The 11,823-nt window shown below is 41.6% G+C and overlaps 1 protein-coding gene across 2 annotated transcripts; it reads right to left on the bottom strand.

Moving 5' to 3' along the window:
• Positions 1-5,721: 5,721 nt before the first annotated feature.
• On the bottom strand, positions 5,722-11,791 carry mul2 (mitochondrial E3 ubiquitin protein ligase 2). 2 transcript variants are annotated; one of them, XM_069157215.1, is made up of 6 exons: positions 11,726-11,791; positions 10,298-10,451; positions 9,711-9,798; positions 9,460-9,580; positions 7,201-7,432; positions 5,722-7,101 (listed from the first exon to the last, which is right to left on the bottom strand). In XM_069157215.1, the coding sequence occupies exons 1-6, from the start codon at positions 11,758-11,760 to the stop codon at positions 6,586-6,588; spliced, it is 1,146 nt and encodes a 381-aa protein (XP_069013316.1). In that variant the 5' UTR covers positions 11,761-11,791; the 3' UTR covers positions 5,722-6,585. The 2 variants fall into 2 exon arrangements, with proteins under 2 accessions (XP_069013316.1, XP_069013315.1); XM_069157214.1 differs by lacking the exon at positions 11,726-11,791 and having other exon boundaries at positions 10,298-11,705.
• Positions 11,792-11,823: the final 32 nt, after the last annotated feature.

The following is an 11,823-nucleotide window of genomic DNA, read 5'->3' as shown; positions in this document are numbered from 1 at the left end:
AAATAAATATAATTAAAAACTTTATTGATCATTTGTAAATATTTTATTTATAAAAAATATATTACAAACTAAAATATAAAAGGTTAAAATCTCAGAAATCATAATGTGGTCCTGGTTCTGTGCCAGCAGAAAATATATGAATGGTTCAGGTCAGCACTGATGGGACCAGTGCAGTTAATACATTAGTTATATTTGAAATTACATCATTCTTCCCTGCACGTGTTTTCTCCTTGCAGCATGTGTTACAGCACCCTGTCCTCATAACATATGGTGTCTCATAAAAAGCTCAAATAATGAACTGACTGAAAGCCTATTATTGGACCAAACCTGTTTTAACAACTCGGGCCAGCTGACCTGTCTACAAACATGTAATAACCTTTCCATTGAAGCACCGTTCCTCTGTTTTAGCAGCCAGTCTGCATAGCTAACCGGTGAGAGTGACCAGCTGACAGTCTTGAGATCAGTAGTGCTGGAAAGGCTCCTGGATTTCCTGTGGGGATAAAACGTGTGGCGACCACAGAGTGAAAATGAAGCCAGCTCCTGTCTGCTGGCTTGTTTCCTATAGAAACATGGACCATATAACCCCCTGTAAAACACATGGCTGAGTTCTGCTGCAGCAAGCATCTCTGTACGCAGAGTCAACCCTAAAAGTAGTTTTCCACTCCTGACGAGAAGCAGTCACAGAGGCTTAAATTAGGATGTTGCTAGTTGTACAAATTTAACCAAGTTGGGTTATAGCTCAACTTAGATAATTATCTTTAATTATTTAATTAGGATTTTTCTCTTACATGAATTCACACTCTGTTAACAAGGCTACTGTAACTATCAGAGTTAATAAATCTGCCACTGTGTGAATGTAATTCCCCGGGGTCGACTCACAAAGCCGCTCCTGTCCAATAAACTGCATCCTCCAGCTGTCGACAAGTGGAGCTGCTGATTCATGCAGCAGTTGGGGTTCAAGAAAGGGCCAGGGTTTTCACATGATGTCATCAGTCTGCGACTGAGGTGGAGGCTGCGGGGGAAAATGTGACCTGCCGCCTCACGTGGTAGCAGGTGATGCTTCTTGTTCACTATTTAGGGCAGTATACCAACTGGGCTTGTCTCTATCTTCCGTCCTCCTTAATGATGCGCTGCCTTGTAAGTTAAACCGCAGCTTGCTTCAGTACAATGACTCCTCATTTGGTCCGTGTCTGTTTAGTGCCATCGATCTTCCTCCGTGCTGTGATTTCTCCTGCTCTGTCCCATTCTTTCTTTTTATTTTTCTGTGCCCTGTTATCAGGCAGCAGTTCTTAATGATCAGGCTCATTCAATCAGGCCCATCATCTCTGACGAGGGCACCCACCCTCAAGAAATGTGTGTGTGTGTGCTCTTGAAGCACTGCTTCCAATTACAAATGAATCACCGTGCTGAGTCACTCGTCCCCTTCCCATCTCTCCACTTGAGGAGACCAAGCTTTGCTGAACTTACACACACACACACACACACACACACACACACACACACACACACACACACACACACACACACACACATAAACATTCACATTTTGTACACAGGAACACTGGCTGGGGAAAAACACCAATAACAAGCCTACAGCCAAGAGCAAGGATCAATTCAGCTCTTAGGATTTGTGTGTGTGTGTGTGTGTGTGTGTGTGTGTGTGTGTGTGTGTGTGTGTGTGTGTGTGTGTGTGTGTGTGTGTACAGTTGCATTACTCATTACTCGTATTGTGGAGACATAAATGTGTTTGCACAGTCACATTGGGGGGACTCGCCTCCCTTTAGGTGACGAATAGCAAGTCCTCACAATGTAAATCATCACATTTTAAGTTAAAGACTTTGCTTAGGCAAGTGATTAGTACGTTTAGCGCTAGAGTAAGTTTCTATGAAATGAATGTAAGTCAATGTAATGACCTCAGAAGTGATTTAAACACAACTGTGTGTGTGTCAGGGAGACAGAGATCAGTCTATTTCAGGGAAACAAAAAATGTAGCTGAGAGGACCTGCAGAAAGAGGAGAGGCACTCACCATCTGCAGTCACTGACCAAATGAGAGCTCTGCGCATATCTGCACATATCTGCGCTCCTCGTCATGAAGATTAATGCTGTTTGTTTTCCTGCATAAACATCCTCCAATAGATTATGGGAACATTAGCGGAGCCCCTGCCCTTGGATGAGTGAGCACACAGCTGAAACAGAAAGGCTCACAGCTGTAGTGTGCAGCAGGCCGAAGCTACACAGAGGCCACACCTCCGCTTCTCACACCTCATTCAGGCGGAAGCTGTGATCAAAAGTTTATGTTTCATGTTGTTTGGTGACAACCAAAGAGTGATTCTTTTTTCTTTTTTTTTTTAATGTATTTAAACATTGACTAATCAATATTTTCAAGTCAACAAGGGGGTATACATTTGAGCATCTTTCAGCTCATTGCTTTTGGTTTTATGACCTGCAACTTTACTGTTTTGGTTTAATCTTATCAGCATCATTTCTCATCCTAAAATCCCAAATCCTTGTCCAGCCACAAAAAACAGACAAACACACTTACACACAGAGGAGCAATTGTTAGCTAAATACTGGAATCCATATGCACATAATTGGGGAAGGATTCTGCCAGGGTTTAAGGATGATCATTTCTCTCAATCTGACATCAACAAATCAACAGCAGGATCATATTGCTGAATCATATTTTTTTTCCCCCTTTTCAGTTCTGAGACCTCTGTCCATTTGCTATTCCGTATTTGATAAGTGTAATGTGTAAGCCAGCAAAAAAAACTTTGAAATAGTATGTTTGGATGAGCTCAGTAAAACCAATGTTGTCTGCTCAAACTTTGTTTCTGACCGCTGCGTGTTTCCCTGTGATACCATCCCTGTCTGCGTCTCCTCAGGGAGGGTGAGCTCGGTTTGTTGATGAGATGAGCAGCACTGCAGTCACACTACTGTCAGAAAGTAGGTCACCTATCCCACGTTTCACTGCATGCCCAAAGCAGATGGGTGACAGCGGTAATTGGCATCAGGGACTGTAGCATGCTGTGATGGCTCTCTCTCCCGAGATACTGCATCTCTACCTTTCCCCCTGCTGTCTGTTGGAGTGTCTGCTAAAACCTGGCTGGCACAGTTAAAGCAAAAAATAATAATAAACCAGCCCTCTACCCCACCACCCCCATCCTATTCTGAACACAAGCACATAGGGTCATGATGTGTCAAGGTTTTAAAGATTCATCAGAACCTTTTTCTGCAGAGCTGGAGCCATGCCATTTTCACTCTATTGTGCTAAATACAGCATTTGTTTCCATCTGCTGTGGTTTGGCTGGGCTGTGACACTTGATGAAAGACTTCAACACATGAAAGAAATTCATGGCAACTCACCAAACAAATGAATAGATGCTCACCAAAACAGAATAACTCGACATTTGAACATTTTCTACCATATAAAAAGACAGAAAAATGTAAAACAAGCTGAGGCTGATGTCATTAGTTTTGCAGATATTTAGCCATAAACGTAAGAATCATTGAACGAATTGAAATTTGGACTCGATGATGAAGTTAGATGAAAAGTCAGGAGATCACCAAAGTGAAGACAAATCCTCCAGAGTGGGACATAAACTGTTTGTAAGCTTCAAATTTTAAGGCAACCCATCCAACATTTGTAAAGATATTTCCCACAAAACCACACATGTCGAACTGCTGGTAGTTGAGATATGATATTTTGATCTGGATCCAAATTGTTGGGGTACACCCTGAAAAAGTCAAGATGATTGCTTGATTATATAAAATTCATAATAATCACTGGTTAATCTATTGCTTGTATATATATATATATATATATATATATATATACTATATATATATATATATATATATATATACTATATATATAAAAATATATCTAATATATATATCTGCACCCTCATCATCACAAATCATAGTCAACACCCATGAAGCAAAGCCAATTAGAGAATAATCATATCATCTTAATTGTTTGTCAGCCATCAGGACACATTAAACCTCACAGTGTACATTAATTCCATGTGACTTGGAAACCGTCCACAGGAACCAGTGTCTCTTTCACTACCTCAACTAAGGAAAGATGGACACCTAGTGGTAGAAGTAGCAAATCCTCCATCATAACTCAGTTATAGTGAAACAGGCCAAAATGAATGAGGAAATGATCTGTTTTCTCTCAGTACACAGACAGAGAGAGCAGAGAAAGACCGTTGTGTATTTGTCAGGTTTATCTCCATGTGAACCATGTCTACATTACCGCAAATGTATGTTTAGAGATTTTAGTCTAACTTTCATAAACCCACAGGATTATTCCCATCGCTCTTTAGCTTCAATGTCTCAGTTACAATTAAACTGCGATGAACCAATCAAATAACAGTTATTTTTTTTCCCCTCCATGCCCTGATAGGTCTGCGTGTGCTACAGTAATAGTCTCATCTTCCAGAGCCACAGCTGCTGTTCTGCTGAGAGCTCATGAAGAATTTGTCAAAGTGAACCCTTATGACCGCTGAGGGAGATTTATGGGATCCTGTGTCGTCCACCTGCTCCCTTTTCCACCACGACTCAGGCCTGATGCAGCACTCCTCACCTTGCGCTGCCCTCTTCTATATCCTCACACACACACACACCTATTAGCTTTTCCCTTTCTGTGCTACTGCTGAAAAAAAAAAAATAGGAGGGTTTTTATCTATCCGCTGCTCTCAACGTCAACTCAATGCTGGTTAAAGACGACAGAAATAGTTCACTTGATGACTCACTGCGCGGTCTTTTCAGACACCAGGTGCTGCCAACAAGGCATTTGTGCCTATAGAAAAAAAAATACATGAATTCATATCATCTTGAGAGTCCTGTGAATCGCATCTATCTATTCAAGCCTGAAGTACGTTTCCTCATTTTGAAAAGGAGCAGCAGCCATTTAATGCAACAGCTGTTGTTCAGAAACACAGGTGGGTCGTATATAAAGTCTTAAAGTATATATAAGATCATCTGTACACACAGAATGAACATAATACTGTTTAACTTGTCAGCCTTTCACAGATGTGTACCTTTACTGTAGCCGGAGGGAAAGCACTGCCTGCCTCTCTCATTCAAAATTGCACATTTTCTTTCAGGATAAACTTGGCTATCTGAAAGTGTAGAAACCTTCAAAGTGAGTATGACATTAATTTACTGTATACAGATTTAGAAATTAGCTTCAACTGTAAAACCTAAAAAAGAAATTGTCTAAACTCAGACGGTCAATCCTTACAGTTCATCACAGAACAGCTTCATTTAACAAGCAAATTTGAAAATTGGTTGAGCATATTATCAGTCTAGAGTCCCAACAGACTACTACTACCTATAACTCATAGTGTGTTTACATGCACATTAGTGTCCTGGCCTTGAGTCTTGTCCTGGTTTTGAGTTTGTTCAGTAGTAGGTGTTCACATGAACCATAATAAACCAGATTATTCATATCCTTGTATACACGGTTATTACAGCATCAAGCTTTCTAATCGTCTGTGTGCAGTTCAACCACTATTTACCATCAAAGAATGTTCAGATTAAGGTGCTCACACGGCAAAGTTTCCAGGTTTTTATCCAGGTTCCTCAAAATCTAGGTAGCACTTTCTATCAAGGCTTCTAAAACCAGGATAAGATGTCAGTGTGTGCAAATGTTCTGTTTCAGAACAAAAGGACAGAAAAAAAGAACCAAAACTGAAGCAGCAGTATCATAAATATTGTCTTTATTATTCCATCTACTCTTCTTCCTTCAAATGCCCTTATTACCCACAACGCAACTCAACTGGTGGTGACAGAGAATTGGATGAGTTACTAGCAATAGCAAATTTATTCTTAGCTGCTAACTAAATGATGAGCATGCTTTATTACTAAACTTGTAGTCTTCATCAGCATCCCTTGATCACTTGAAGCAGTTTATCAGACTTTGTGCAGCTCCCTCTGGAGCCGCTGAAGGCTTTGTCCAACTTTTTTTTTTTTTTTTTGCAAACATACAGTTTGTAGTAGCTCTCCTGTAAACATAATTAGATATGGAAATTTGCTGTAATCCCCTTTAAGTTAGTCGAGTAGCCGATATAGCCAAACTGATGTCAAGTGAAATCAACAACACAAATTATGAGTGATACTTCACCAAATTGGTCTCAGCAAACCAATGTTTTACACATTCTCACCTTTCTGTAATGCCTTAATTACATGTCAACACTCAAACTTTGTCTTAGCAGTATATTCGACTGTTTCATTCCAGTCACTGAAATATGTAACTGGTTAACACAAAACCTTACTTCCTTGTGACCAGATACAAACAGTACAGTCACTCTGACATAGCAGCAGCCTTATAAGTGGCAGGATAAGGCACATAATAAACATTTAGTAAAAATAAACATCTGTATTGCGTAAATTTACACATTTATTCAATCGCTGTATTTCCCCGTCCTTCCCAAAAATTAATCTCAGATAAAATGACCTCACTGAACCTCCATGATGTCCTTATATATCACATTTATTTTCAAGTTACTAAGTGCAGCAGTTTGGACGCTTGAACAGTGTATAAATGTCCACTTAAGTCACGCAGTCACTCGGGTGCCTCAGAGGTGATGGAGCGGCACCACTCTGACGATGTCCTTTCTACAAATGGGGCATGTGTGTTGTGGCAGGTCCTGGTAGCAGGTGTAGCAGCAGCAGACATGTCCGCAGTCCAACAGAATACAGTCACGTGGGTGGCTGAGGCAAATCACACAGATATGTGCCGTGTTATCGGCGACTCCATCTTGAGGGGCCTTGGGATCCGCTACAGCAGCGCGCAGTCCCGATGCTTCCGCCCGTAGCCTCTCAAAATCCCTTTTGTCCTGCTCCTGCTCCCAGCGAACTTTCAGGTGGCGGTAGTAGCGTAGACCGACCCAGAGGAGGACCGCTGCCCCCGCCGCAGCACAACCAACAGTCAGCCCCTTCCACCACAGAGCCTCGCCCTCGCTCTCTCGGCGCAGGGTTTCAAAGTCTGCCATGCTCAACAAGTACTGTGAACCGTCAGAAGGTGGTTGAAGAGTCAGGGAGCCGTCTGTGTCCAGTATCAACTCGCCCACGCCCGTAACAGTTGTGCCCACCTGGAAAAGAGGTGTGTATTTGCACGATATACCATTAAGATCATTTTTTGTTAATTTATGCCTTCAGAATAAATAAGTTATAGAAGTTAGAAATGTTACTTTGAGCATTTCCTCGATCTCCAGTTGGCCTTTGAGCTTCTCCCCGCTGAGGTATTGTCCTACCAGGTCACCCAAACTGTTGTAGACCTGGTGAAACTTCTCGTGGGTGACCTCCGTGCACACCCCCGAGGCCTGCAGAGGGGACAGGACTTTGACTGCAGTGTCATCTGATCCGACTAACAAAAAGGGCACCGCCTTCCCTCTACTATGCAAGATTCGTTCATCGTCCATCCTGCAACAGGTAGAGGGAGGAACAGTGGAGCTTTTTAGTGGACACAAACGGTTGTATGACTTGCATTATTAGAACTGTAGCATCCAGTCACTCTACTCCTGTTGTCCCACATTGGGGACTAACTTTAAGGATATCTCTGCCTCTACACCATCAACTTCCACCATTCTTCTTTTGTCTCTCGTCAGACCCCCAACGTTATGGAATTTTAATATTAAATCGCTTGAGTTTTATTCTCTTAAGGCCGAGGTCACTTTGTGAGCTCCATACTGAAGGAGGTTTTCTACACATGCACTCCCTGGGCACAATCAGCACACTACAGAACTAAAACTACAATCACCCCCTCATGGTTGTGTACCAACCAGTTAGGTGGCAGTTTCATCCATGTCTGTCCAAACTCTGACAATATATGTAAAGAAGACTTGGCCAGAAAAGTTTACTACATTATGATGTCACGGTGAAGTCGGAGTTTTGAATATAGAATATCCTCCTTTCATTACTTTATCATGTTAGACATTTCTGTGAAATATTCCCAAAAAAAATGGTGTATGAATTCTTGCATTATGGACGCAAATTAATTTTGTGAGATTACAGTGACCTTTGGATGATTGTGCCACATCGGGAGAAATTTCTTGGAGGTAATCCTGACACATCGAGTTCATGGGACGTACACACACGTACAGTGGGTACGGAAAGTATTCAGACCCCTTTAAATTTTTCACTCTTTGTTTCATTGCAGCCATTTGCTAAAATCAAAAAAGTTCATTTTATTTCTCATTAATGTACACTCAGCACCCCATCTTGACAGAAAAAAACAGAAATGTAGAAATTTGTGCAAATTTATTAAAAAAGAAAAACTGAAATATCACATGGTCATAAGTATTCAGACCCTTTGCTGTGACACTCATATTTAACTCACATGCTGTCCATTTCTTCTGATCCTCCTTGAGATGGTTCTACTCCTTCATTGGAGTCCAGCTGTGTTTAATTAAACTGATTGGACTTGATTAGGAAAGGCACACACCTGTCTATATAAGACCTTACAGCTCACAGTGCATGTCAGAGCAAATGAGAATCATGAGGTCGAAGGAACTGTCCAAGGAGCTCAGAGACAGAATTGTGGCAAGGCACAGATCTGGCCAAGGTTACAAAATAATTTCTGCAGCACTCAAGGTTCCTAAGAGCACAGTGGCCTCCATAATCCTTAAATGGAAGAAGTTTGGGACGACCAGAACTCTTCCTAGACCTGGCCGTCCAGCCAAACTGAGCAATCGTGGGAGAAGAGCCTTGGTGAGAGAGGTAAAGAAGAACCCAAAGATCACTGTGGCTGAGCTCCAGAGATGCAGTAGGGAGATGGGAGAAAGTTCCACAAAGTCAACTATCACTGCAGCCCTCCACCAGTCGGGGCTTTATGGCCGAGTGGCCCGACGGAAGCCTCTCCTCAGTGCAAGACATATGAAAGCCCGCATAGAGTTTGCCAAAAAACACATGAAGGACTCCCAGACTATGAGAAATAAGATTCTCTGGTCTGATGAGACCAAGATTGAACTTTTTGGCGTTAATTCTAAGCGGTATGTGTGGAGAAAACCAGGCACTGCTCATCACCTGCCCAATACAATCCCAACAGTGAAACATGGTGGTGGCAGCATCATGCTATGGGGTTGTTTTTCAGCTGCAGGGACAGGACGACTGGTTGCAATTGAAGGAAAGATGAATGCGGCCAAGTACAGAGATATCCTGGAAGAAAACCTCTTCCAGAGTGCTCTGGACCTCAGACTGGGCCGAAGGTTCACCTTCCAACAAGACAATGACCCTAAGCACGCAGCTAAAATAACAAAGGAGTGGCTGCAATGAAACAAAGAGTGAAAAATTTAAAGGGGTCTTGAATACTTTCCGTACCCACTGTACTTACAGACGGACAGACCGAGCACCCGAGAACATAATGCCTCAGGGCCACGCTGGTGCATAAAAATAAGCTGTCGTGTGGGTTTGTAATAGTGCAAAGTCTTATGTCTTGGTGCAGTTCTCACCATGAGCGTGAAAGGCCGTTCCACACCAGCCTGTGCTCTCTCAACATGAATTTATGCAACACACCAACAACTTCTTTGTGAAACTGACTTGTCAGAGGCTCACCTTCTGGTTTCACAGCACCTACAACACACAGAAATATATACACGTATACATTTACAGATAATAAGAAAAAAGGGTGGTATTCACATTTTCAGTGAAAGAAAATTATCTATCAGTTATGTCTGTATCTGAAACAATAAACCTTGGTTACCTTCTATGATAGCATAGTGATGACATGCTCCCGGAGTAACTTTCAAAATGTCCTTGAGTTTTCCATCTATGGTGAAGCACGGAGCATTCTGACAACATGACATAAAGACACTGTTTGTAAATGCAGTAAACAGCACATACTGGAGAGGATTCAGGTTTCACCATATTGCACACTAGAACAGCCTCCCAAACAGGTTACAAGGTGTTCAGAAGATGTGACACTGATAAGTGTTTGGCTTTTATCCAGCTTTTTTTTCTTTTCTTTTTTTTTGCATAATCTAGTTTTTCAAGTCTCTAAAAATGACTCCAAATTCTTAGTTGAAGACCCGCTGCATGCAGCTTGTACTGAAGGGTTGCAAGTAGATACTGCCGCTTCGGTCACAACCCTGACAGCTTGGATTTCCCTTTCTGTAAGCATTAGCATTCAAAGACATTAGTGAGGTGAACGTCATCTATTTGGGAAAGCTGACGACTGCTCAAATGGTTCACAACTAATTCCAGTGCCGCCGATGGCTTACAACACTTAAAAAATAGACATTGAAAAATCATCAGAAAAATTCTACAGCGTAAAGAAGATTCTCAACTAACATCAAGTTTATCTACTGTTGTTTGGCTCTTCCTGTACAGATAGTAGCATATGCCTGAGAGGGCAAGGCTGGTCCCGAGGCACATGGCCTCTGTTATCGTCACAGAAAATCCATCCATTTCCTCTGAGTCTCCTGTCACGGCCTGAAGAGCAGACCTGCACAAACATGCAACACGTAAGAAGGTCAATATATCAACTGTCCATGAACCCAAAGCTGTCTTTACTGACGTGCTTTGATGAGTTTGCAGTATGCGTGGCATTTAGTAGTGGCTGATCAGAAGTAAGCATGGAACAAATAACACGCAAATTGGAAAACAGCTTCTCGCAATATATAGATTACCTGCCACGTATTTTGCATTACATTTTATTGCAATAATGAGGATTAGTAGCATCTTAAATCATTTCTGATGACAAAAACATGCACTCGATGCGGTAAGACAGTATTCTCAGTGATGTATAAATCAAAAGTCATAATCGTACCGAATTAAAGTCAATGAGATAATGCATCAGGCTTTACTCTACCATTATAACACAAGCGTTCTTTACAGCACCTACGTCTCTATAAAGCTTCCCAACAAGCTTTGTTTTATCAGTGTTTGTTGATTATTATTTGTCAGGCAGACAGTGCATGTTTACATAAATACTGTAATTATAATTGGTCAACATTACGTACACATGCACGGTTAATAGTGAAATAACTGCCAACCATTACCCTCCGCTACCACATCAGCCTTTAGAGACTTGGGGATACCCTGCATATCATTGGAGGAGTTCTGCAAGCATACTGTTGCTGACACAGAAGAGGTGGAGTAATGTTACAAATAAAGCTAGAAATAACGTGATACGTGTCTATTTTTACATCCAGATGGGTAGAAGAGCATTTGAAGGTTTTGGTAGTACCGCCAGCTCGGGAAGCTGAAGGACCTGCAGCTGGGAGTTGGACTTGGTCAAATACAAGTTGTGGGGGGGGGATAAAAAGAATCCAAACTACGAGAATAAATGTAAAACACAAATAAGAAAAGACATGGGCTACTCCTGATCACTATGACAGTAAACTGCATACTTTTAAAAAAAAAAAAGAAAAGAAGAAGAAGCTTGTTATAGTCCTCGGATCCCTGGCAAAGCAGCGGCCACATCTTAATTTCTGTCTTTATTAAAAGTTCCAATGCAAACGGGCATCTAAACCTTGAAATGAAACATTATGACTTTATATTCCGATAAGATAAGTTTTTCTTCATAATAAAGTTAGCCGCTACACGGCTAACGTTGCTGCGACCGTTGGGAAACCAGCAGTGACCTCTAAACGTTTTAACAACCCGACGTTAAACAACCACGCGAGCAATAGAAACGTACAAAAGTGTGCGTGTCTTCATTATTCAGCACCATTAATAATAGCTCTGGTTTTTTTTGTTGTTTTTTGTTTTTTTTACCTGTCCGAGAAAAGAAACCTCTCAAGTCGACACATTCGAGTGAACGGCGTTGTCCAGTCACGTGACGTGGCGCAGTGACGAAAACGTCACGTGATGAA

Source organism: Embiotoca jacksoni, unplaced genomic scaffold (assembly GCF_022577435.1).
Source record: "Embiotoca jacksoni isolate LCO1_2020_lvr unplaced genomic scaffold, fEmbJac1.0.p SCAF_22, whole genome shotgun sequence".
Lineage (NCBI taxonomy): Eukaryota > Metazoa > Chordata > Actinopteri > Embiotocidae > Embiotoca > Embiotoca jacksoni.
This window is presented reverse-complemented; position numbering and strand designations above follow the sequence as displayed.